This window comes from Paramisgurnus dabryanus, chromosome 9, assembly GCF_030506205.2.
Source record: "Paramisgurnus dabryanus chromosome 9, PD_genome_1.1, whole genome shotgun sequence".
In the NCBI taxonomy this organism is placed as follows: domain Eukaryota; kingdom Metazoa; phylum Chordata; class Actinopteri; order Cypriniformes; family Cobitidae; genus Paramisgurnus; species Paramisgurnus dabryanus.
This window is the reverse complement of record NC_133345.1, coordinates 23,507,103-23,532,513: the sequence shown is the minus strand read 5'-3', so window position 1 is coordinate 23,532,513 and position 25,411 is coordinate 23,507,103. Positions and strand designations below refer to the sequence as shown.

Genomic DNA, 25,411 nt, shown 5'->3' with positions numbered 1-25,411 from the left:
ACCAGAAAGTAAACTGTTGCCTACAATCTGTCTGTTTGTTGTAGTCCAAGAAAATTCAAGAGAAAAGTCAAGAAAAAGATTTACAGTACATTGGAAACGATAACTTTCGTCACCGTTTACTTTGGGGTTTGTACCTTTAGCATATCATTAACCAGATACCAGCACGCATTTAAACACCAAAGGAAACGTAAAATCGTGAATCGAATGATAGTTGCTCTGTAAAAAAAAACAACAGTATGGAAAATGTTTTCTAATTGTAATCTTAAATCACACAATTTTAAAGATATCCATCTATCCCTTTTCAAGTAGATAGGACTTTAGCCTTGTGTGACTGCTCGGAGGCATCGGAAACATGCCCAAAATACCAAAATCGTTTTTTTATAATTGCTTAACTATTCCTTTAACAGTAAAAGTCTTCTGACTGTTCAGAATCAATCAGTCCTCTGCACAAAGCACAGAAAGACAAAGTACACTGTAAAATTCCCTTAACAAAAATCAATACACAAAACAGATAAAAGCTTTATACACAGACAGGAAGAGACTCTTACCAGTCTCCCAGACCATTGTCTCTCAGGCTATTGCGAGTCTCACGTGTAATATCCGGAGCCGCAGGCCAAGCATGGTTCACGCTGTTGTCTGAACAGGATCCCGCGGCAGCAGCCGCGTTCTCCTGCGAAAGAGCCGTCTCCAGCAGGGAGGGCGTGTTATTGAGTCTCTGCTCTCCATCCACAGCAGTTACGACCCGATCCAGAGGCAGCATGCTGTGTTCCGCACCGCTCCGACGTCTTGGGGACAGCAGGTGGAGGACGGATGCAGCTGATGCCATGCTGTCCGAATGCAGAGCGGAAATGGGGTCGGCGGATGCACCACCCAGCCCTCTCTGCAAGGTCTCAGAGGCGATCTCGGGGATGTCTTGGGACATGGCGGTAGATGCCGAGGAGATGACATCCGGAGAGCGAGCTCTGGTCGGAGAGGCCTGGGGGACCACCATGGGATCTATAGCCTGGAGGTCCAGGGAGAGAGGGGGGTTTGGAGGGGAAACCTGTGGAGGGAAAGAGGGGAAATATGGGAGGGGAAGAACGTGAGAATAAGGAGCGGCTTCGCATAGAAGAGATGCCTCTCGAAGAAGAGATGGAGAGAGAAGGAGTGGGGGAGAAAAACTCTAAAAGGATTTAAATGGAGTGGATGGAGGGTGCCAGATAAAAGAAGAATTGTTAAATAAGGTCTAAGGTTTTTATTCACGCAGCTCTACTAAACTAATCTCCAGGTACAAATTATTTTGATTTGCTTGTTCTGAAATGTTTCCTGGGTTTATGTGCATGGCATGACATCTCTCCCAGTGTTTACAGAGATCCATGAAACATCAAAGATTACTGAATTACAGTGATGCATCTTAACATGTCTATACTAGTTTACTAGTCCACAACAAATTAAACCGCAAGTGGGAATTCAGATGAAATGTGTGTGACATCATGCCCTAAAGCATGTTTTAAACATTCAACTCATACACACATCAACTGCTTCAATAGCAGAGTCAATGAATTCTAGATACACAAAAAGTCCCTTCTTGTGACAAAAGAAATAAACCATAACTGTTGCGGATGAATTTGGATATGCAAATAATAATAATAAAAAAATCTAACAAACTGGATCAGTTTCTTCGAACAAAGTTTTAAACTAGGAGTAAAATCCACCACACAACGTAACATTTTATAAACAAACAAAAAGACAGAACTGGATACTATATGCAGTTTGCCATATTCATCATTACCTGGATGTTGTCCCCAAGGCCTGAGATGAGGATGGAGTTGGATCTTGGACTGCTTGTGCTGGCATTGAGAGCCAAACTGCTGCTGCTACACTCCACAGACATTTTGGGGCTCTGGGCCAGATCATCTCCACCCCTAAAAGTATCAAACAAAATGAGTGATAACTACTTCAAACACTTAAATTCAGAATAACATTAGACTTCAGTGTTTCCGCTATATACATTCAACCGTGGCGGCCCGCCACTGCTAAAACATCCCCGCCACGCCTGCGGTTGTGGATAGAAGGGATACAGCAAACGAAATCTCGTTGGATGAGCACTGTTTTATCCTAATCCTTTAACCAAACCCAACTCTAAACACAAAATTTCACACGATTGTAGGATGTATTTGTATCTAATTTAGCCAGAACCGCTGTTTTCATCCTAATAATCCTACCTCCAAATCTAATCCTTAACTTTTCGGCATTTGCTGTATCCCTTCTAGACAAAACCCACAGCGGCAGCTCGCAAAAAAGCTACCGAAATGTCCGCTCTGCGAGACTGGCTGTCTAGAAATAAATTCCTTTCCGGATTTGCGTTGTTCACTCATTTATAAATAAATCTCCTAAAATATCATAATTTCCTCCATGGGTTTAGTTTCGTGCACAAATAGATTTAAATCAACAGAGGATTATTAAGCTACGTTTCTGTTTGAGAAATAATAATTAAATAAATAAGCCTATACGAAATATGTTGCACTTAAATAATTATTAAATTGACAAAACGAATAAAAAAATATTTGAGTTTCTGTTCTTTTTTTGTGACGCGCTCTTAAACCAAACCAGCAGAAAGCACGTCATGTTTTTAATGATTATAAATAAGCACAAGGTTTTCTCCTTATTGTGAGTTTACACAAATAAAAATACATCATTTGAAGTTTCGAATGTTGTTTTACTTTTATCTTTATGGCTATAAATTTAGGGTAATTTAAGCTGCAAGGTCATCACGCATATGATGTTCACCGGCGCATATCTACACCAACACAGCGCAGGGCTGCGAGAAAAGACATTATTAAACTTTTGATTTAACATATTACGAGTTTTTTGGACATTCATTTGGAATCACTGTACTCATATTATCAACTTATCTGGCCATTAGTTATTCAGTATAGGCTATAAGCGCAGCGCGCTGCTGATCGCTCAGCTGTCAGTCAATCGTCTGTGCTTTAGATCGACACTCACAAAGTTTCACATTAAATGATAAGATATTTGTCCAAAAACAAAAGGCTAAATACTGAATACTACTTATATGCGACTGCAAGACATTAATAGTCGAATCTGTTTGTAAGGAAACTTACATAATTCCCGTGGAAGAGAAGAACGTTGGTAATAGAAACTTGAGGCAGACGGTGAGACTGTTTTATCTGTTTTCAGACGAAACAGCAGGGTCGGGGTACCCGCGGGTAAACCGCATAATATTTGATCTAACGGGTGTAATAGGCTATTCGTGTGTCATTTGTGTTGTAGATGCAGGTCGGGACTCAATAGACAAGAGTAAAATGCGGGTCTAACATCCAAGACCAAAATTCGACTCGTTTTTAAATGTCCCGTGCTTATTTGTGTTTAAGATCTGTCTGAAGACCGGTAAAGGTTTATATTTAACTGCGCGATTTGCGGTGTGACCGGCTCGGGGTCACAGTCTTTATGTCAAATGGTACGGGTGTGAAATAAAATTGCTGCTGATGTCGGATAACTGGTCGGTTGTTCTGTCAATCACAGCGGTGCGGATTATCAAACAGGACTGCATGACTTTGTAACAGCTCTGTACGCTAAACACGAGGACGAACTTGCAATGCAAACTACATTAAAACTACAATAAAATATACGAACTACGTACGTAGCTGTGTAACGTTTTTTTAAGAAAATACAGTTTAGATCAAACATAGAAAAGCAATATGCTATAAATATAAGGAAAAGTAAATGACAGCGTGAAAATTATAAAAAAATACATGTTAGTTTACTGTAGCCTATTTTCTACATTAAATTTTTTTTACATTTATAATCATCATGGGCGCCCCCTGCCGCCACAGCTGAAAAAAATCCTAGAGGAAACACTGGACTTACACATTTATCATCACATATCATGCAAAAAGCAAACTACACTGTTCATATATCCCATCCCAAGTGATAGAATCGACTTCTACCTTCGAGACATCGAAAAGATGATGTGAATTCCTTACCTTGTTCCGCTGTCTGAACTGCTCATGGCTGTTACGATAGTCAGACTGCTGGCACTGCTGCCAGGAGAGGCGGGCATCTGTAATAAAGACAGCGAGGATCAATAATCAGCTAAAAAGCAGGGATGTAAGGGCCAAGAAGAAACCGGTCATTTAAATGGACTATGATGAGCTTACGGATGTGCTGGGGGTCATGAAGGCGTCCGGGGTCATGAGGGTGGGCATTGCTGACGGAGCTGGACTCATGAAGTCAGCTGGAGATGGGAGAGGCAGAATCTTACTCAAGTCATTCTGTGACCCGCTATCTGCAGACTCCTTGTCAGAGCTCATGGCCTCCACATTCAGATCTGCCAAGGGGTCAGAGAAGCCTGCAAGGAGCATAAAATAAATTAAACATGAGAAACATTGTTTATACAGGGTCTCCAACAGAATAAGGAATTTCATTATAGTTGTCAAATGAACAACCAGTCAATAATACTGTTTTAATTACTCCAAAGTACCCAAATCTTCTTTTAGAGCTGGACAAGACATAAAACTAAAGTATACTTCATTTTTCTGCATATCCGAGCGTACCTGTACAGTTGAATGAACAGCCTTGCGCACAGCTGTCATTTGACTCAATGCGTACACAGTGCAACAAATTACATTACAATACCTTGCAATACCTCCCCTGGCCAAAATACTGTACCAAGAATCTGGTGGTGTACAACCCAAAAAAAAAATCTGGTGGTGCACAACAACAAATACAGATTTAAAAATACTGTACTGGCCAAAATATGGTGCACAACCAAAAACATCAGGTAGCACAACCAAAAAAAAAAAAAAACAATCTGGTGGTGCACAACCAAAAAAGAAATATCTGGTGGTGCACAACCCAAAAAATAATAATCTGGTGGTGCACAACCAAAAAAAATAATCTTGGGTGCACAACCAAAAAAAATAATCTTGGGTGCACAACCAAAAAAAATCTGGTGGTGCACAACCAAAAAAATCAGGTGGCGCAACCAAAAAAATAAATAAATCTGGTGGTGCACAACCAAAAAACAACCTGGGGTGCCAACCAAAACAAGAAATCTGGTGGTGCACAACCAAAAAAAAATCTGGTGGTGCACAACCAAAAATACTACTCAAAGTACAGAAAACCTCCTTTAGAGCTGAGCAAGACATAAGACTTAGGGGCTGTCCACACGGAGACGCGTATCACTGTATACGTATAAATTTGTTATCGTATTGGCGTTTCATCCACACGGATCTGGCGTTTTGGGAGACTGAATCCGCTATTTTTTGAAACCGGGTCCTAAAGTGGATAAATCTGAAACCGACACCCTTGCGGTTTCGTCTGTACAGCCAATCCGTATATTTTGTGAAGCGAAAACGTCATCACATCACGTGTCGGAAGCGTCACACGTAACAGCAACAACAATAACGGCGGATTACGTGATTGTGTTCGTGCTACAGAAGCTACTAAAGCCTACTAGCTTTATTACAGCAAAATCTATTGCTTCTATGCAATTGTGGTGACCAACAGGCGATAATGGACAACACCATACGTGGTTTCGTGTTTACGGAGCAAGGAAAAAAATGATCGGATAGGGAATGCACCGGCTTCGTGTGGACATAGCCTAAAGTATACTTTATCCATTTTTACGTACACAAGCGTACAAGTACAGTCGAACACACAGCTATGCGCACAGCCTTCATTCAACTCGTATGCATACACAGTCGTTCAACGCATGCACGTTGCAACAAATTGCAACACCTCTCCTGGCTGAAATACTATACACTCTTGAACGCACATGCACAACCAAAAATCCGGTGGTGTGCCTACAGTATGTGTATACTATTCGGAATACTAAATTTGCATACACGTAAAAAGTAAAGGACGCCTTATTGTTTAATAGACAAGATGGTAATTCTGTAATTGCCAAAATAATTATGGTACAGAAATAATTGGTATACAGAATGTACAAAATAATCATATAAAAGTGATTAAAAATTGCATCTCCAGACTCACCAAAGCCACCCTGAGATCCAGTCTGAGGCATAAAGTGGGATGATGTGGCACCCTGATTGGGTTGGAACCAAATCTGCACATCCTGTAGCGATCTGGGGGCAATAAGGGTATGTTACAAAACAATGTCATGTCTTTCAAATGAAAAAGAATTGCAATCAAATCTGATGACGGCATGCAGAGGCCCGCAATCTGAGATACATACTTTGTATGCACACAGTAAAGTTTAATCTGGATTCCTGATCTGGACTCTGAAGGTCCTTGGCTTCCTTCTGTTAGAACACATTAAGACAGCCGTTTATAACAAGCTCAACAACATAACAAGACTAAAAAAGCATTCGCACAAGCAACAGTAGTATTAAATAAAGAAAAAATACAGACCTGCCGTCATGCTTTCGCTTTCCTCATCCGGTGGTAGAACCTCAGTGTGGCGCAGTCGTGTGTGGGTGACATCCTGCACACCAAAGCTTAGCACAGGGTGTGTAAGCAGGAATTCAGAAACTGCGGTGAAGCTAGCGTGACCTTTTTCCTGATCCTGTAGAAGTTCCATTACGTACAATACCTACATGTGAACAAATAAGTGCCGTTAATAAATAACCTCAGCTACTCATAATCCTGAAAAGACATTCCACATTTAGATAATAACATGAATTCAGACAAAACATTTAAGTATTTAGTCACTGTTCATGAAAGGCTGTTTTGAAACGACTATGAAACCAGTTTCGTAAATCGTAAAAAATTTATTACACACTCCGCTCCCTCCACTACAAATTCACTTGCCTATTCTGAATCCATAGCTTTTGTTTGCTTGTAGTAAAAGCAACATTGGCCCGACTTCAAAAAACCTATTTAGCAGTACACATTCTGCAGTTGGCAAACCAACGAGACATTTATTTTTCTACTTCCTGCACTTATTCATGCCAGTACTACAGTAACAAGAGATGAAGATTCATATGGACATCTCTGGGCTTTCTGGTAGGAGAAAATGATTTAAAAAAAATTGCTATGGTTCCTGGTCATAAAGTTCTAGATAAGCAAGTAAATGACCTCATTTACATATTTTCTATGTAAAGCTATTAAAAGGAAGTTGATGAAAGAAATGCAATTCTGTTATAACTACACTATCGTCAACAGAAGCCTAAAGGAAACCTTAAGCCGTATCTCATATGGGCAACTTCTAAAGATTTACAGGTGCTAGTTAAAGGATTAGTCCATTTTCTTAAAAAAAAAAAGACTTCTTCAGTCGAGAAGAAATCACTTTTTTAAGGGAAACATTACAGAATTTTTCTCATTTTAATGGATTCCAACACTTAACACTTAACCGTTTTTTCAACAGAATATCAAAGGACTCTAAACGATCCCAAACGAGGCATTAGGGTCTTATCTAGCGAAACGATTGTCATTTTTGACAAGAAAAATAAAAAATATGCACTTTTAAACCACAACTTCTCGTCTATCTCCGGTCCTGTGACGCGCCGGCGCGACCACACGTAATTGCGTAGTGATGTAGAGTGATGACACAAAGACATTAGTATCATTCGACATACAACAACATTGGAACGGTCCTCTTTCTCCACACTTGTAAACACTGGGGCGTAGTTTCGATACGTCATCCATGACCTCTTGACATGGTGACGTATTGCGTGAGGTTGCGCTGGCGCATCACAGGACTGGAGATAGACGATAAGTTGTGGTTTAAAAGTGTTTTATTTTATTTGTCCAAAATGAAAATCGTTTCGCTAGATAAGACCCTTATGCCTCGTCTTAAGAGTCCTTTGAAACTCTGTTTAAAAAAACTGTTAAGTGTTAAAGGAATATTCAATTTTCTTAAAAGAAAAATCCAGATAATTTACTCACCACCATGTCATCCAAAATGTTGATGTCTTTCTTTGATCAGTCGAGAAGAAATTATGTTTTTTGAGGAAAACATTGCAGGATTTTTCTCATTTTAATGGACTTTAATGGACACCACCACTTAACACTTAACTCAACACTTAACAGTTTTTTCAACGGAGTTTCAAAGGACTATAAACGATCCCAAACGAGGCATAAGGGTCTTATCTAGCAAAACGATTGTCATTTTTGACAATAAAAATAACAAATATCCACTTTTAAAGCACAACTTCTCGTTTAGATCCAGTCGTCATGCGCTAGCGTGACCCGACGCAATACGTCATGACGTCAAGAGGTCACAGAGGACGAACGCGAAACTCCGCCCCAGTGTTTACAAATGTGGTGAAAGAGGACCGTTCCTACTTTGTTGTTTGTCAACTGATACTAATTAATGTCTTTGTGTCAGTTTATTGTTTAAAATGGTCCGCAAATGTGCGTTTTATATATGTAACACGTGACCTCCCTACGTCACTACGCATTTACGTTAGGTCGCGCTGGACCGGACCTAAACGAAAAGTTGTGCTTTAAAAGTGTATATTTGTTATTTTTCTTCGCAAAAATGACAATCGTTTTGCTAGATAAGACCCTTTTGCCCTTGTTTGGGATTGCTTATAGTCCTTTGAAACTCCGTTGAAAAAAACTGTTAAGTGTTGAATTAAGTGTTAAGTCTTGGGCTCTATTAAAGTCCATTAAAATGAGAAAAATCCTCTAATGTTTTCCTCAAAAAACATACTTTCTTCTAGACTGAACAAAGAAAGACATCAACATTTTGGACGACACGGTGGCGAGTAAATTAGCTGGGATTTTTTTTTAAGAAAATTGAATAATCCTTTAAATTTTGTTTGCATTGCATGGCAAACATCAGCTGAAAGAAGCGCTTTTGTGTTCTCCAGAAGAAAATGATACAGTATTGGAGCAACAGGAAAGGAAGTAAATTGTGACAGCAATCTGAATTTGAGCTCTGACCTTCCTCTGAACATCACTAAGAATAAGAAGCTCTGCAGATAGGTCCAAACTGGCTTTCAGGCTGGGTAGCACACTACTGTTGAATGGATCTGGAGAAAATCTGAAACACACAATTTAGAAGTTCTTCAAGTGTTCATAAACATCTTTTTTAGTCTTATTCAGAGACTTAAACATCAAGCATTGCTGGTGGTGTTACACCTACACTTTAACAACATCATAGCACATACCACAAACATATTCCTATCCAGATTTCTGCTAAAAAGACCAAACCTGATAATTTGCAAGCAGGTCCATGATACTGTGCACCACATCTTCAGCTCCTGGTTCTGATCAGCTCCAGTGATGAGGAAGCGCCAGAAAGGAACGCTTTAACACAACAGAAATAATTTAAGCACAATTGCAAAGACAAGTAAATTCATCATATTCAAATAATCAGTTTGTGTGTGACAAAAAAAAATTGGGAATACCCAAGAGTGTCAACAAACCCAATACTTACTCTGCGTCTTGCTTCTTGTGGTTGTCACAGAAGAGCAGGCAGGAAAGAGGACGTCCATTATGTGGCTGCCATTCATGCAGGCATCTGCAAGAGTAGTGAGGTTACTTTAAAAAATTTTATTAAAAAAATACAAGTATCTGCCCTCAGGCAATCTACTAACTAACTGCACACCTATTGAAGGATCAGATGTGTCACAAAAATGTACCTGGGTTGGTCCTGTCCCTCAATGTAGATCTGCCAAAACTTGACATAACCATCATGACTAGCTGTGGCCAGAACTGTGCCGTCAGGGGAAAGTGCTCCCTCACTAATGCGCTGCGGAGATTAAATTAAACATCATAACACATATCTCATAATGATGTGGTTTAAATCCACTTAATCCAAGTTCACAATCACTAAATACAGCAATGTATGGAGAGAGGCTATAAAAAGACGAGCAGGGCTTACTGCCGTGTGTCCTTTGATGGTGATGAAGCCCTCTTTCAGGTCTGTGGCATCCACAGGCCACGAGCTGTTATGGGAACGGAGGATATCAAGATCCCAAACCTCGGCCTGCAGGTAATGAGTGAAAATCCAGTTACCAAAGTGACAATGTGAGAAACAACCTCTAATCTAGGAGCGAATTAAAATGATGATAAAAGATAGTGATAAAAATGTCACATTCTACAGGAAACCCACTCTGTCTTCGTGAAGCAGGGCTAACGTCTGACACGCATCCTCTGGGTTCTCCTCATTGTCCTCTGGGATAAAGGGACACCAGATCAGTCTGCGGTTGGAGTTCAGTGGTGTGTCCTCAGGCCTACGGATGTGAACTATCACTTCATCTCTGAGACGCAATGTTAAAGAGAAACATCAAGACACACCTGTTCAGGGTTTCCTGCAGAAAATGTGTTAGTTAAGGTGGTAGGGTTGGGCGGTGGGTGGTGCTGGGGGGCGTGACAATCAAAGGTGCGGGGCGTACGTGTCATGATGAAAATAGTTTTATTAAAAACACTCAAATAAAACTTATTTTTGAATAAACTATGACAGAAAATGAACACATACTAGATTATTAATGAATTAAATGATTTTAACAGATACCTCGAACGAAAATAGCTGCGTGATAAAGTGAAACTAAAGGGTTAATAAACACAAACTGAAGCAGATGTTGTAGAACATTTAGGCCGTGTGGCATGCGTGCCCGCTCGCGGTGTGAAGTGTGTCCGTGCTATTCTCCGAGATGCACTTGACGGCCTTTTGTGCTGCAAAATTATTATTTTTTGGACAACCTAGTTAAGGTGGTAGGGTTTCCCAGCTTAGGTGGGCTGCCCGAACTGCAAAGTGCTGCGGGAAACCCTGCCTGTTCACTTTACAATGCTACATGCAGAATCAGACTGAGGGAGATACAGAGAGACATTTTGCCATTTAAACCTGGAAAAACTAATTTTGGGATCATGAAGAATCTTAGCAAAGAATAGTTAAATACAATAAAGATTCTCCCGATTCGGCTGATGGCATTGCCAAAAAAGGATGCTGTATTTTGCTGTTTTGGATCGTGAGCTGCCAAATGAACATGTTTCCAGCCTCATCCACGCAGCCCAACAGGGTGGAGCCCAGGTGGGCGAAGGCAAGGTCTGTGACTGCACCAGTGAAGCCCTTTAATAGGGAGCGTTCAGCAGAATCCAACCGAAACACACGGATCATGTGGTTGTTTGCACCTGTGAGTAATTAAAGCAATTACAAACGCTGATTGAACTATTCGAAACTTATAATTTCAGTGATCTAAATACGAACACAGTGAAAGCAGCTTTAGGATAAACTTTTGAACCAACCTCTGATGGCATAAGCCAAGTATGCATTGGAGACGGCTATTAAATTGCCATAGTAGTACTTGTGCTCCCAGTCATATTTGGCGACTGTTTGAATTTTCACCTTTAACAGATATACAGAAGAGATTCAGCATTACAATTGGTATAACATTATAATTTGCCAACATTTTACTCCATTTAAATACTGAATTGTCTTGACTTTTAAATTGCCTGATGACTGGATAATGATATCACAACATTTTTGCATTGCATTTCACACACCTTGTTGCTACCACGAGCCTTACTGTCAATGCTAGAGTCACGACTGGACACAATTTCCACGTTGTTTGCTCTGATGGGTACATAGGTGGACTCATCATCTCCTGAAAGGCAACTAGAAGACAACAAAAAAACTATTAACTTTTTTTTTTTAAGCATTGCCTTCCAAATAGGGATGCTTAACGATTAATCGCGATTAATCGTTAGCAGAATAAAAGTTTTTGTTTACATCATATATGTGTGTGTGAACTGTGTATAATAACTTTGTATAAATAAATGTACACACATGCATGTATATGTTTTAGAAATGTTTACATGTGTATATACATTTGTATATTTATGTATAATTTATATTATATATAAATATAAATACTTAATATATAAAAAAATTCTTAAAATTATACATGAATGTGTTCATTTTTATATATATACATATTTATTATACACAGTTTACACACATATGTGATGTAAACAAAAACTTTTATTCTGCTAACGATTAATCGCGATTAATTGTTTAGCATACCTACTTCCAAAACATTAGATGAAAAATATAAAGTTGTTGTCAAAGATATGGCTCCTTCGGTACCAAGTCAATATCACTGGTATGTTCAAGTCCTTTTGTGGTTATTCGTATTTACAATGTCAGGTGTGTTCAAGTTACTTTCGTTGGTAAAAGTTGCCAGTGTACCTTTATCTTCTTTAAATGATGTACACAAAAATACTGCAAGGTTTGGACACTCCAATAACAGAAAACAGATAACAAGGAATCTATGTACATCAGGCATGTTTTGCTTTTTTGTTTTTAATTTATGGAGCCACTGTAAACTGTATGGCTCAGTGGTAGAGCATTGCTTTAGAAGCACAAAAGGTCATGGGTTCCATTGTAATGCACTGTAAGTGGTTTTGGATAAAAGCATCTGCCAAATGCATGCATGTTAAAGGAGACATATCATAAAAATCTGAATTTTTCCATGTTTAAGTGCTATGATTGGGTCCCCACTGTGCTTCTGCAAGCATGTGCAAAAATAGGTCATTGAAATTTGGCTCTCCTTGTGATGTCAAAAGGGGATCATCTTATAATAATACCACCCCTTAAAGGCAGAGAGCACAATGTTTGAAAGCCAATGTTGATATTTGAAATCACCTAAAAATACAGATCTGGAACTTCTTTTGATAGACGCGCCCCACACATACGCAACCCCGGCAAGAATGTTGGTTAGTAGACACGCCCCTTACTGCTGATTGGCTACAAGTGTGTTTTGGTAGTCGGCCAGACTCGCTTTTCCAAAGCGTTTTTCAAACATTGTGCACTCCGCCTTTAATATGCACTATTCCACCACAGCACTACCATTTGGTGCAGAGAGATAGCCTGGGTCTCCCCATGCTGCCTTGCGCGCAAATTTATTTATGCTGCAAGTCTAACATGGAAACTATGGACCTTTTTTCCCCTGAAATAGGGAACCAATCAAAGAACGGGGAGGGGACACCAAGACGATTACGACGTCTATGCGACACACCGAAGCAGTTTTGTTTATCCAACACGGCAGCAGATGCAAAGTTACTTTTCAATGCAGCCTTAGATAGTGTTCTTTTTTTTTTTTAAAGAGCAACTTTTGGCGTTAAACAAATCATATCCAAGAAGGATGTTTGGAAATGGCAAGACATGATAGCCACAGAGTTTTATAGGACCAACCTGCTAGGCATCATTGTGGATTAAGTACAATTAACTTATAAATGGTAAGTGGTATTTATTAATATCATATTCAATTCAATTCAATTCAATTTTATTTATATAGCGCTTTTCACAAAAGTCAATTGTTTCAAAGCAGCTTTACATAAATAGAAGCAGTGAAAAGCACAGAAAAACGACAGATAGCACAACAAAATACAAAATAAATTTGCTGCGGCTATGACTCAATATTATAAGTGCACGTATTACTAAAGCAACGTCTAGAAGAGGAAGCTAAGTAAATTTGTCATTATGCCTGTACTGTGGTTGTCACAGTGCCACTAATTTGTGTTGCTTTTCAATATTAATATACAGCTACCGGTTTAGTTGCATAGCCTTTAGCTGTGTGCACACGTACCCGATAAAAGTTGGACACGCTTGAATTTATGTCGCTCTACATACGTCATCTGGTATAATTGAAACAATTGGCTATGAGCTACGTAACAGATGCATTTGATAGACATTCGTAGTGCCCAATAAACGCCTCTAGGCATTTGTAAAACACGCCTCAAATACGAGGAAATGAGCATGTGGTTCCCAGACCACGTTACATTCTCTATTGGCGTTTTTCCATTGCATAGTACCCCACGGTTTGGTTTAGTTTAGTTTGGGTCGGGTCAGTTCTTTCTTTCTTTCTTTCTTTCTTAATGCAATACCAGCTTCAAAGGCTATATTCATGGCGAGAATAAAGTATAAATCAAAGGATGATTAAAAAAGATGTTTCAAATTTATTTCCTCTAAAAATCTTAAAACCATGCTTGGGCTGGTCGGGTCAGTTCACCTCACTTTGGCGTGGTTAGCTTTTCCATTGAGTTTAGTATCACTTCAGAGTGGGAGGGATTATAGGCGTGTCGTTATTTGATCTGCCTACTGCTGTGCCATCAAACAAGTGTCACTGTACATTCCCATACATTTATTATTTCTCAGGCCGCCACAAAATTAAAATTGACCACCACAAATAGATTTTTGCACATCGCGTTTATCACTACCTCTGTCTCGCATGACAGTTTCTGTTCAAACACCCGTGGTGTCAGTCGACGGCGCTCCGCTGAGCCTTATTGAAGTTGCATTTAAGCATATTATAATGCTGACGTGCCCGTCATGAATGTTCCACCACAAACTTCAAGTTTGGAAAAAAACTGTTATGGTGTCACTGATTCTCAACCTGTTGATGGTTTTTCATCTCTAAAAGGGAGTTTGGGAACTTATAGCAGAGCACACATGACAATATGTTTGCTCAAAACAGTGCAAGCTAGCACTAAGGTAAAGCTAATCTTTTACATTATAGCGATGTATAACGCTGGTAGTGACGATTCTCTTAGAAAAATCAGGGATCTACTGTGTTTTCACGTCACGTTTGGTATCAGCTCGCGTCGCTTGGAACACCGACCGAAATGGTACGAAAAAAGTATTGGATACTACGTACTGCACCCAATGGAGAAGATCCCAAAAGTAAGCTGACCCAACCCAAACTAAACCAAACCAAACCGTGGGGTACTATGCGATGGAAAAGTGCCACATTAGCCTAGAAATCTAGACGCACCCTAGCGGCCGCAAAATATATTTGCTGCCAGGGTTTAGTCTAGGCACTCACAATACACTTAACAGCTCCAAAAACCAAAATTTGGTCAGGCCAATCACATCGTGTGTAGCGTCTGTGGGGCGGGCTTAACATGATGACGACAGAGCTGCAACGGTTCCTACTTGAAAACTTCGTTCTTCGTTGCTCTGATTGGTCATAGCGCTATCCTATTGCGTGCAGAGGCATTTTGAGGGACAACCTTATATCCCGCCCCTTGCATTGAGCCGTTTGTGTGAAGAGTTGCCAGACCTTACATCTTGATGTAGGTCTGGCTAACCAGGCTAGTGCCACATGAGACTGGTCTGGTGTTAGCCAGGCTAGCAGAGAGAGAGAACGAGAAAATAATTGACAGCACAATTGAATTTTAACAAACCACCATCATGGCGATCAGTGTTTGCATTTCATCAGCTCATTTGCATTTTAAAGGACACACCCCAAAATGGCACATTTTTGCTCGCACCTACAAAGAAGCAATTTTAATATGCTGTAATAAATTATCTATATTGTATTTTGAACTAAACTTCACATACCCACTCTGGGGACACCAAAGACTTATTTCACATCTTAAAAAAGTCTCATATGTCTCCTTTAATGTAAATATTATATTAATTACAATGCAATCACATTTTATACAGATTTTGCTTTTGCTTTTGTAAAAAAAAAGTTTAACAACCATCAACTACGCAGTGTTTCTCAACCCTGGTCCTCAAGGACCCCCTTCCAGAAAGTTTTAGATGTCTCCCAATTTAGAACACCTACACTAACTCATCAGCCTCCTTCCACAATGTCTCCCTAACAAGCTTATAATTTAAATCAGGTGTGTTAATTAAGGAGACATCTAAAACATTCTGGAAGGGCGTCCTTGAGGACCAGGGTTGAGAAACACTGAACTACAGCTTGCTTGCTTATATTAGTCATGTTTCTTAAGGCACACCCCCAACTCATCATCTAACTTTAAGCAATTATCAAGTTTCCCAGTGGTACTTACGACTTTTCACGCACGCTAATTTTGTAAATACAATATATCTGACATGACTTGAATGCACCATATTATACATAACCAGTACTGATGCACTTGAAATTGAGCCAAAACGTCAGTCCGAATTTTTTTTTTTATTTTGGTCCAACTCCAGTAGCATTAAAAACCTTGTTCAAATAAAACAAACAGAAAGATTGGACTAATGATAAAGTACTGAATTAAAATGTTTCATCTCCCTGTTGTATTTAACACCTAACATATAGTGTTAAGAAATAGAATAAACATACATGGTCTGTGTGTCCTGTCCATTGAGTTTGTCCGAGTTGTGAGTACTCTGCTCCACCGACATATGTCCACTTGCTCCAAGCTCAGCTCCAAGAACTCCATTCAACTCTCCATTGAAAGATGTTTTTCTTTGGCTTTCAACCAAAGAGGACTCTGTGGAATCATATGACCATTAAATCAAGCAAATAAAACAAATGTATTAGAGTTTATGTGCAGTGATTGAAATGATGCTAGTGTCGATGCAGGACAAGTATACAGTCGGTCCCAAAGATGTGACACCTCTGAAAATGCTTTTTTGAAATGTAGGTTGTAAAGTTACATCAGCTGTGAGCTGTGTATAAAGACATGGGATCCATGTAAAAAAAAATAACTTAAGAGACCGCGCTTACGTTGCTCAAAAATTATGTCTAGATAGGCAGCTCACTAAGTCTACTGTCGTGACGTCTTGTTGCCTAAGCGTTACATAAATTAAACAACTCCTGAATTTTCTATGCAAACCTTCGAGAAATCTCTAGTAGTTTTCTAGTTAGTCTGGTGGAATGCAACTTTGGACTAAAATGCACACTTTCTGTCTGTCTGTCTGTAAAGTGATGTGTTATCAAAGATGTTGCTAGTGCAACCAAGGATTTGGCTCAAATACGCCACATAATTTAAAATATCACTTTCCCCATTTATTTAACAACAACATTGAACAAACAAGATGTTCCTTACTTAGAAAATCAAAATTTTTGAGCGACAACAGCCATGCGGAATGCGAGTGCGCAACATCATCCCGCCGCGGCCTAGCTGCTCCTTTTCCCGGCAACTTACCGGCCGAATTACCAGGACGATCCAGTTTCAAGATGTCCCTAAGGTGCTGGGTCGCGCCCTCTATATCCATGTTGGAACTGGAAGCCATAAAGTGGGGAAGGGGGATTAAACCTCTGGAAAAGCCAAACTGTCAATAGTTTTAATTTGTGTCTGAGCTTGCCCCGATGAAAAGCTTGCAACCTTTCCTCAACTTCCGTTGAGTGTTGCGCTCAATTCATTCCCCCTCCCCTGCTGCCCGGATTCTTCGGTTCCGGAATTAATGACTTGACTTAAAAATTAAGACAGGGCAGCTCTGTTATTTATTAAATGGTAATCTTTTTTATATGGATAATACATTTTTAAATTAATTTAGAAACATATTTTGTATACATCAGAAAAAATTTAATAAAAGTCATGCCTGGACATATAACAATTACACCAGATTTCCATATACGGCCGTGGCTAAAAGTGTTGATAATGACACAAACACAAAGTCTGCAGCTTCAGTGTTTTTAGATATTTTTGTCAGATATTACTATGGCATACTGAAGTATAATTACAAGCATTTGCCGGCGGCTTTAATTGACAATTTCATTAAGTTTATGCAAATTGTCCATATTTGCAGTGTTGGTCCCTTCTTTTTCAAGACCTCTGCAACTCGCCCTGTCATGCTGTCAATCAACTTCTGGGTCACATCCTGACTGATGGCACCCCATAATCAATGCTTGGCGTTTGTCAGAATTTGTTTGATTTACTGAGAGCAACTTCTCCGAACCATCAACATTTTGGAGACAAACAATGCATTTTCCAGCACGATGGAGGACCCTGCCATAGAGCACAAGTAATAACCAAGTGACTCATGTAACAAAACATCGAAATTTTGGGTCCATGGCCAGAAAACTCCCCAGACTTAATCCCATTTTTTGAACTTGTGGTCAATCCTTAAGAAATGATGGACAAAAAAAACACAAATTCCGGCAAACTCCAAGCATTAATTATGCAAAAATGGGCTACCATCAGTCAAGATGTGGCCAAGGTGGTGTCTGACAACTTGCCAAGGTGAATTGCAGAGGACTTAAAATAAAGGGTCAAAACTACAGATATTGACACTTTTCATTAAATTAATTGTTAATAATTGTCACCCTTATGAAACGCTTGTAATTATACTTTAGTATACCATAGTAACATCTGACAAAAACATCTAAAAATACTGAAGCAGCAGACTTTGTGAAAAATTATATTTGTGTCATTCTCAACACTTGGCCAGAGCTGTATATTTGGGCAACTGAAGAAGTCTCATTTGAACTATTGATGTTGTTTTACCAAATAATGTTTGTTTTTGAGAGGAGAATCAAGAAGTTGCTCATAACCTTGAACCACAAAATAGAAAGTGGATGTCTGCAGGGTTAGGCAAAGATTTAGAAAGTATTGAACATTTATATTTGTCTATAAAAATATCATGCAAGAAGGTGCATCATTATATTTATGTTCATTCAGTTTTGTCTGGTTCTTTCAGTGCAAAAGCTACATGCAGATGACTATTTTATTAAAAATATTGGTACTACAACTTGGCAAATGTTGTTCTGATTCTAAGAAAGGAACATTATTTCTTTAGTGAAAACATCTCTTATTCTTACACACTAGTATATCTATAATAGTCTAGATATACTAGTCTGTAAGAATAAGAAATGTGCTAGTATATTTTCATGTGTCAGGCGTCCTTAATGTTACCACTTCTCATATTAGTAATGCAAAAACTGAGCAAAACAAACACATTTGGCCACACTACACGTGGTATTAAATGTACATTCGTACAACCTTATTAAATAATTGTTCACATTCCATTACTTTTAAATTTTAGTCAAGGTAAATAAGGGTATTCAAAATTGAAAACACCTTTCAAAAGGGTAATCCGGGCTGTATATTTTAAGTCTCAAACTCCTTAACCTTTATGAAACTCGCTTTACTGATAAAGTGTATTGGTTTAGTGATAAGACCAGAGTAAATTAAAAAAAAATATGCTGAAACTCTTTTCAACTAGAGAATTTATAATTTGAAAAGCTGAAAAATAATATCCTGTAGCCCACTGCTTAGTTAAACTGCTAACTAGTGTTTATCAGGGATTGCTCTGTTGTACTAGATAAGCAAAGAGCTTCTGCAAAACAAATTGGCCACATCTACAAAGACAGAGCATTTTTAGCAAGAAACTGTTTTGCATTCTGCTAAACTGAATTTGCTTTATGATATGAAGCAGCTGCAGCATAACGAACAGGCAAGCATAGAAAGGGTAAAAGAAAGACGCAAAAACAAACAGGGGGATGAACAAGAAAATAGCATTGTTAAGAAAAAGTCAAAGGTTTTATTGTGTATCGTGGCTTGATAATTATTGTTACAGAGAGCAGTGAGCAGAAAATGGGAAGCACACTGGTCTGAAGGGAGGGGGAAATTAGCATGGTGTTCTTTGGATCACTAGAGCAACCTGACATCACATTAAATGGAGACTCCAATTTTTACGGGGGCAAAAAAGATTTAAACTTTAATAAGCAAACTCTAAAAACAAGCTGATAACACTGTACTAAAGCAAAGACAGAGAATAAGACAGATGTTATATCAAAGTCAAAATCAGCAACTAAAATTGTACATTTCAAACGGCTGAGGTTAGGGTTTTTGTCCTGGTCAGGGCGTCCTCTCAGATTTAAGCTCCCCATCAACATGCAGGTTGGCGAAGGGAAAAGGGTCAGTTTGATGAATGTATGGGCATTCTATAAAGAAACATCAGTTTTGGAGTGCAGGCAGTACTGTATGTGCCTGCATGTTTTCTTTGATTGACTGCTGTAATCCGGTGCCGTTTCTCTTGAGTGTGATGAGCGAAGGGGCGATTGACAGGTTCAGGCATCAGCAGGGCAGATCCCTGTCCTCCACCTTCCCCCACTTCCTTCCTGCCAGCCATAGGGTGTTTAACCAAAATTGTGCAGCGCCAGGCGGAACATGTCATTGGTGCAAACCCACGCCTCATTAATGTTCTTCAAGATGAAGCTCTGATGGAATCCCATGATGGGGTCATCATCTGCCTAAATAAAGTAGAAACACAAAGAGCTTAGGCAGAACAATCATGTCATTTCATTAAAGAGGGGAAATAATCAGTCAAGTACTATAAAAGGTAAATATACTATTAAACCAAAACAAGAAAAACATGCCAATTCAATCCCATTTGTATGAAGTAAACTGTCCTTATATTAGATGACCATGTTTTATTAAACACACACATGCTATTTACCGATGTACCTCATTATAAAATAAGGTTACAGGGTTTCTTTAGGTGTAGCATAACTCATGCACACCATACAACAGCACACAAGGCCAGTCACTGCTAAAACCTAAGGAAAAGCTCCAAAATGCTGTCAATTCCTTATCAAACCTTGCCTAATTCTAAGGCCTAAACATTTCACGTTTCACATATTGCCAACAAACAAGTAGCGGGGATAAATTAGTTTTGCAAGAACATTTTATCCTAGAAAAGCTAGATATTTATTAATATTTGCAGGGCATGACATTAACACCCACCAAATGCGGGTAAGACAGTCACTTAACCAGCCATTTTGGTTGGCTGAATATAAAAAATTACTTTCTTACTTGTCATTTTTGTCTTGTTTTTTTAGTATAAATATCTAAAAATTTTCTTGAAGAGCAAAATGACCTTAATTCGTTTTTAGACAAAAAAAAAAACACAATTTAAGTGAATTTTTGTGCAAGCAAAAAATCTGCCAATACGGGTAAGCAACTTTTTCTTAAATTAAGTGTTTAAGAAAACGTGAAAGATTTTTTCTTACCCCAGTGACAAATTTTTTTGCTTGTTTTGAGCACAAATTCATTTAAATGTTACGGTTTTGTCTAGACTTATTTTGTTAGGTCATTTCGCTGATCAAGAAAATGCGTCTTAATTTATGATTTGTTAGTATTTTTGTATTGTTTTCAGTACAAATATCCAAGTAAACATTTTTTTGCTGTGTAAACTGCATGTTTTTTTATTTATATATATATACCCAAATTGAGACTACATATATTAGCTGGTATATACCTGTTATTAATACAGATCATATCACATGTATATATATATATATATATATATATATATATATGATATGATCTGTATTAATAACAGGTATATAGCTAATATATGTAGTCTCAATTTGGGTGTCAATCTTTAAAAAGTATATAACTAATATATGTAGTCTCAATTTGGGTGTCAATCTTTAAAAAGTAATTTTAGCATGCCAAAGTCAATTTTATTTTTAATAATATAAAAAAAAATTCCAACAGCAAAATTGTGGCCAGCGAAAATGCTGAGTGGCTGGTAACTTTGGAAAACCACCGGCCACTGTGGCTGGTGAGCAAAAATGTGAATGTCAACCCCTGAATATTTGGCAACATGGGCGTCAGCAACCGTTGAGGATGTTGGCATATCCAGAGGCTCAAAGCTAAGAAAAGTTTAACTTCATGCAAATGAAGAGCAATGTGACGGTTGAGCCCACATCTGTGAATAAGACAAAAACTCTTCTATTTGACTTCTACTATTGCCCCCATTTGGAAAACAATGTCAGTTAAGTTAAAGCCTGTCAGCAACCAACCATACACACTGCCTTTCAGCAATATAATTACTTTCAGGGTGAACGGGCCATAAAGAACACACACACACACACACACACACACACGTACGTACGATTTCATTAAAACACACCAAGCAAACCTAACATATTTGACATGTCATAGCATTCCCACAATACTAAATTCACAAAGATCTTCAATCTAATCACAGCTTTAATTCATTAGTAAAGTAGGCCTGTACACAGTGCGTGAACCCAAACAGACTCGAGTCCTTACAGACATTAAGAGAAGGAGGAAAGGCCATGTGACCACAAAGAGTCTTTAGGCTCAAAGGTTGTGCAGGGCAAGCCTGAAGACTTCATTGGTGCAAACCCAGGCAGTGTTGAGACATTTTAACAGAAAGGTCTGATGGAAACCCAGCACCTGGTCATCGTCAGCCTGATAGACAAACACACACACTTCCCTGTGCTTATGATATTTATGACTATGCACTATCACACCACATTAGATGGCACGAGAAGGCAATTACGAACTTAAAACTTTTACGACGACACTCAAATTAAATGCAACTGGGAATAAAGTCAATTTAAGCATTTTAGGAGGAGTAAAATAAAGTGCACTTCTAGACTATGATTGAGTAAATACGTGACCCGGTCTGTGAAACCCCAGCTAAATCAACGTCATTAGGATTTATTGTTTTCTACATAAAATCATGCTATATAATGTAAAGAACATTTTATAAAAATACAACCTTGATATCTTTAATATTGACCGAGTAAAGATTGAAATCAATGTGAAATCTTTGATGCTCCCAATCTCATAATTAGAATTAGAATGAGAATTTAGTCTGGATTCCACTAACAGGGTCACATATGTGCAAATTGTGTTAACCTTAAACAGTGATGAAATGGCATATGTTTCTGGCTCAAAGGCAAAAATTAGATCTAAAAAATACTTACTTTTAGTTGACCTACTACCATACTCAATATGCAGCTATCAGGGGTGGGCTGGTGGTCCTGTGCTGTTATGCTATGAGCTATTTTTGTGAAGGGCAGGCTCTGCAAAAACAAGTTAAACACATGCAGTAATAAAACAAATGACTGCAGAGTGAATTAAACAAATATAAACTTGTTAAAGTGTCAAAGTAAATACTGAACAGCTTAGTTTGCATAATTTGTCTAACTGAATGTAGAGATGTAACGATTACCAGTTTAGTGGTTGACTGCAATAAAGATGTTTGGTAAACGGTTAGTTTTACCGCGTCAATTTTTAATGACCTTTTTACTGTGTCCAGTATCAACCAATTTAAAGGTTCCCATTTTTCCTGAGCTTTTGAAGCTTTGATTGTGCTGACAATGTGTAATATATCGTGTTCATATTTCATGTGTAAATTTTTTTTTGTGATTTGCTCACAGCACCCGAGAAGCCCCTGGTGAGGAGCAGAGAGTTCGGTCAGAGTTGTGCAAATCACTCCGCCAAGTGGCAGTGTTTCTTCTTCAGAGAATATAGTTCCCAGTATGTATACTGTTAAAAGTTCGCTGTGTCTCATATCACCTTGTTATTGTACACGGTGTGACTATACAAATCACAACACATAAATAGGAAAATGTTTGCGTTATTTTATCACTTATTGGGAGCAGTATGCTAGCTAAAGCCATTCACTTCCAGTCTTTGTGCTAAGCTAAGCTAGCGGGGGCTGCGTCAGACAGAGTTACAGCACGCACAGAGATGAGAAAGGTATGTATGGATTTATCTAACTCTGGGGGATACGGGGAATAAGCTAAATTCCCAAAATATGGGCGTGTTCCTTTAATGCAGAACTATTTATCAACACAGGTGTCTCTGTTGCCATTTTTAATGGATACTTACAGAGAGCTTTTCGACAATTGCTGCTTTTCCCTGGAATTGCTGACCCTCCCACGTAAGGCATGACGCATCAATCTAGAAAGTAAAAAGACAGCATGTAAATGAGATTAAGATGCCAATGTGAAGGTAATAAAGAAATGCTGTGGCCATTATTCTTATATATCGACAAAATGTATATAAATCTCACGCCTGTAAAATTAGTCTAATTCAATTCGTAACAACGGACAGATGAACTCTTAAGTGAAGACAAATCAGACAAGCATGTATTTTCGAATCTACTAACATACCAATATATAATTGTGTTTGCTGGATTTCCTCAACAAATATCCTATAGTACAATACAGTATTATTTAATTTAACATTGTGTGTATGTTTTCTATCCAATTATGCTTAAAAATACATGAATCCCAAGTATGAGCACTTTAGGCTCTTTTAAAAGGTCCAGTACAGAACCAAATTTCTGGCCTGAAAAGATTCCTCAGTTGAATGCACGACAAAACTTGTTTGTTAGTGGCCATCTAGCGTCACTCTGCAAGACATAAACCAGGGGATGGTTTGAACACTAAAATGATGGCAGGAGGGAACTATCCTGAACAAAATGACTTTACTAAATACTCACATATATTGATCCAAGTTGAGTCCTGTCTGTGTCGAACAGCTGATAGTAATGTTGCACAAAGCTGGATCCTATTTGTTCCCAAATCGGCTTGTCTCCCATTCTGATTCACCCTGCTACAGGCACTGGTCAATATAGAAAACTATACTTAATTTATAAGACAAAATGATGGATGACATCCTTTGAAAAAGATCCTAAGACATAGATAAGAACTAAATAAAATAATCTGAGCTATGCAGAAAAACAGCATAAACAAAAGTGCAAAACAGGTCAAATTAAGGGTGGATTATAATCTTTGTATATTCTGGAATATTCAAGAATTTCAGGAATCTGACACACTCATGCTCCACCCTCCCAAACATCCATATGAATATGTGAGCAAATGACTGTTTAATACATCAGGTATTTTAGCCATGATGAATAAAGTGAGTACATTTTTCAAAGATCCTTTGGTCAATATTAGTTTTCTCTGACATTGTGATTCAGTAGACTAGTCGCTTTAACAGTTAGACTATTATTACTTTTCTTGCAATTATAGTCTGGGTGACAATAACTACTTTCAAAGCTTCGATTAAGCTTGAATTAGCCTAACGTTAGTATCACTCACTATTACATCAACTTAATTCAGCTAACTTAACTATTCTAAAGAGAGCCATCGTACAACCCTAGTTAGTTTATTACCAACTCATAGCTCACATAAATCACGACATTGGCGACACTAATGTTTCCTTATTGTGGTCAAATTGAAACACAAAGAGGAATGCACAAAATGAAGCATTAACTGCTGAAAGATGAAGTCACCATGCTAACATTAGCTAGCTTCCACTGGCCTGGCTTTTTCCTGACTGATTCATTTCAGCGTTAGCAGAAGACGTGCTAACACTGGTCTGTCTGTCTGTCTGTCAATAGAACCAACTCGCCGGCTAAACCCATAGACTAAAAAGTTGTGTTTTACGTTAAAACGGCGTTGACTTAAACCTTGCCTTTCACGTTTGAAAAACAACTGTCGACAGTACATTCCGAGACCAAACGCGCTTTCGTTCCGATCTAAAAATACCTCAGAGCCATATGAGCTGCATGCAGACGCGAGACCATCGCGCGGCCCGTACACGCTCCTGCGCTACAACATAGGCGTGTCTTGCTTGCTAGTCCTAGATTATTTATCCAAAGACCCTCAGTTTTGCTTTTTGAACGAAGTCGTTATAAAGTAGTTAAAGCCCGTGCAAATATAGCACTTGCGCTTGAACAATTCGTTGCTAAAATCTTACCTCCGTGAGCCCTAAACCGTATCCCGGTTCCAGTTATGGCGGCGCGCGCGCGGTGAACACAAGTTGAGCGGCCTCCTCGGACAGAGCATGCGCAGAACGATTACACACGAGTTTCAATTTTGCCAGTGGAAGTCTTTGACAGGCGGTCAACAGATTGAACGAGTAAACACTTCCAAATCCAGAATGCTTCAAACAGTATCCAAGAATAGTTTGCTTTAAATGCTCACAAATATATTCCATCTGAACGCATATTTTAGCAATTTCCTGCTTTTTGCAA

At 38.7% G+C, this 25,411-nt stretch overlaps 2 protein-coding genes across 6 annotated transcripts in view; both read right to left on the bottom strand.

Annotated features, from left to right (window-relative positions):
* edc4 (enhancer of mRNA decapping 4) overlaps positions 1–16,990 on the bottom strand; it is a 33,058-nt gene extending 16,068 nt beyond the window's left edge. Inside the window, exons 1-18 of one of the 2 annotated variants that reach the window (XM_065283199.1) lie at positions 16,702–16,990; positions 15,993–16,143; positions 11,419–11,530; positions 11,161–11,260; positions 10,863–11,046; positions 10,028–10,175; positions 9,797–9,901; positions 9,555–9,664; positions 9,350–9,433; positions 9,124–9,219; positions 8,854–8,953; positions 6,376–6,556; positions 6,200–6,266; positions 5,998–6,089; positions 4,161–4,351; positions 3,987–4,063; positions 1,772–1,904; positions 549–1,042 (exon numbers count right to left, since the gene is read on the bottom strand). In XM_065283199.1, coding sequence (XP_065139271.1) covers positions 549–1,042; positions 1,772–1,904; positions 3,987–4,063; positions 4,161–4,351; positions 5,998–6,089; positions 6,200–6,266; positions 6,376–6,556; positions 8,854–8,953; positions 9,124–9,219; positions 9,350–9,433; positions 9,555–9,664; positions 9,797–9,901; positions 10,028–10,175; positions 10,863–11,046; positions 11,161–11,260; positions 11,419–11,530; positions 15,993–16,143; positions 16,702–16,888 — 2,612 coding nt within the window. In that variant the 5' untranslated portion in view covers positions 16,889–16,990. The remainder of the gene's footprint in view (positions 1–548; positions 1,043–1,771; positions 1,905–3,986; positions 4,064–4,160; positions 4,352–5,997; positions 6,090–6,199; positions 6,267–6,375; positions 6,557–8,853; positions 8,954–9,123; positions 9,220–9,349; positions 9,434–9,554; positions 9,665–9,796; positions 9,902–10,027; positions 10,176–10,862; positions 11,047–11,160; positions 11,261–11,418; positions 11,531–15,992; positions 16,144–16,701) is intronic. The other variant, XM_065283200.1, reaches the window with a different exon arrangement.
* Positions 16,991–19,110: 2,120 nt separating this feature from the next.
* Positions 19,111–25,289, bottom strand: nutf2 (nuclear transport factor 2). 4 transcript variants are annotated; one of them, XR_010543539.1, is made up of 6 exons: positions 25,135–25,289; positions 23,870–23,991; positions 23,254–23,325; positions 22,344–22,442; positions 21,661–21,822; positions 19,111–19,850 (listed from the first exon to the last, which is right to left on the bottom strand). XR_010543539.1 is itself a non-coding variant. In XM_065283196.1 (5 exons), exons 2-5 carry the CDS (start codon positions 23,966–23,968, stop codon positions 19,737–19,739), a joined length of 384 nt encoding a protein of 127 aa, XP_065139268.1. In that variant the 5' UTR covers positions 23,969–23,991; positions 25,135–25,288; the 3' UTR covers positions 19,111–19,736. The 4 variants fall into 4 exon arrangements, 3 of the variants coding, with proteins under 3 accessions (XP_065139268.1, XP_065139269.1, XP_065139270.1); XM_065283196.1 differs by lacking the exon at positions 21,661–21,822 and having other exon boundaries at positions 25,135–25,288; XM_065283197.1 differs by lacking the exons at positions 21,661–21,822; positions 25,135–25,289 and adding an exon at positions 24,924–25,066.
* Positions 25,290–25,411: the final 122 nt, after the last annotated feature.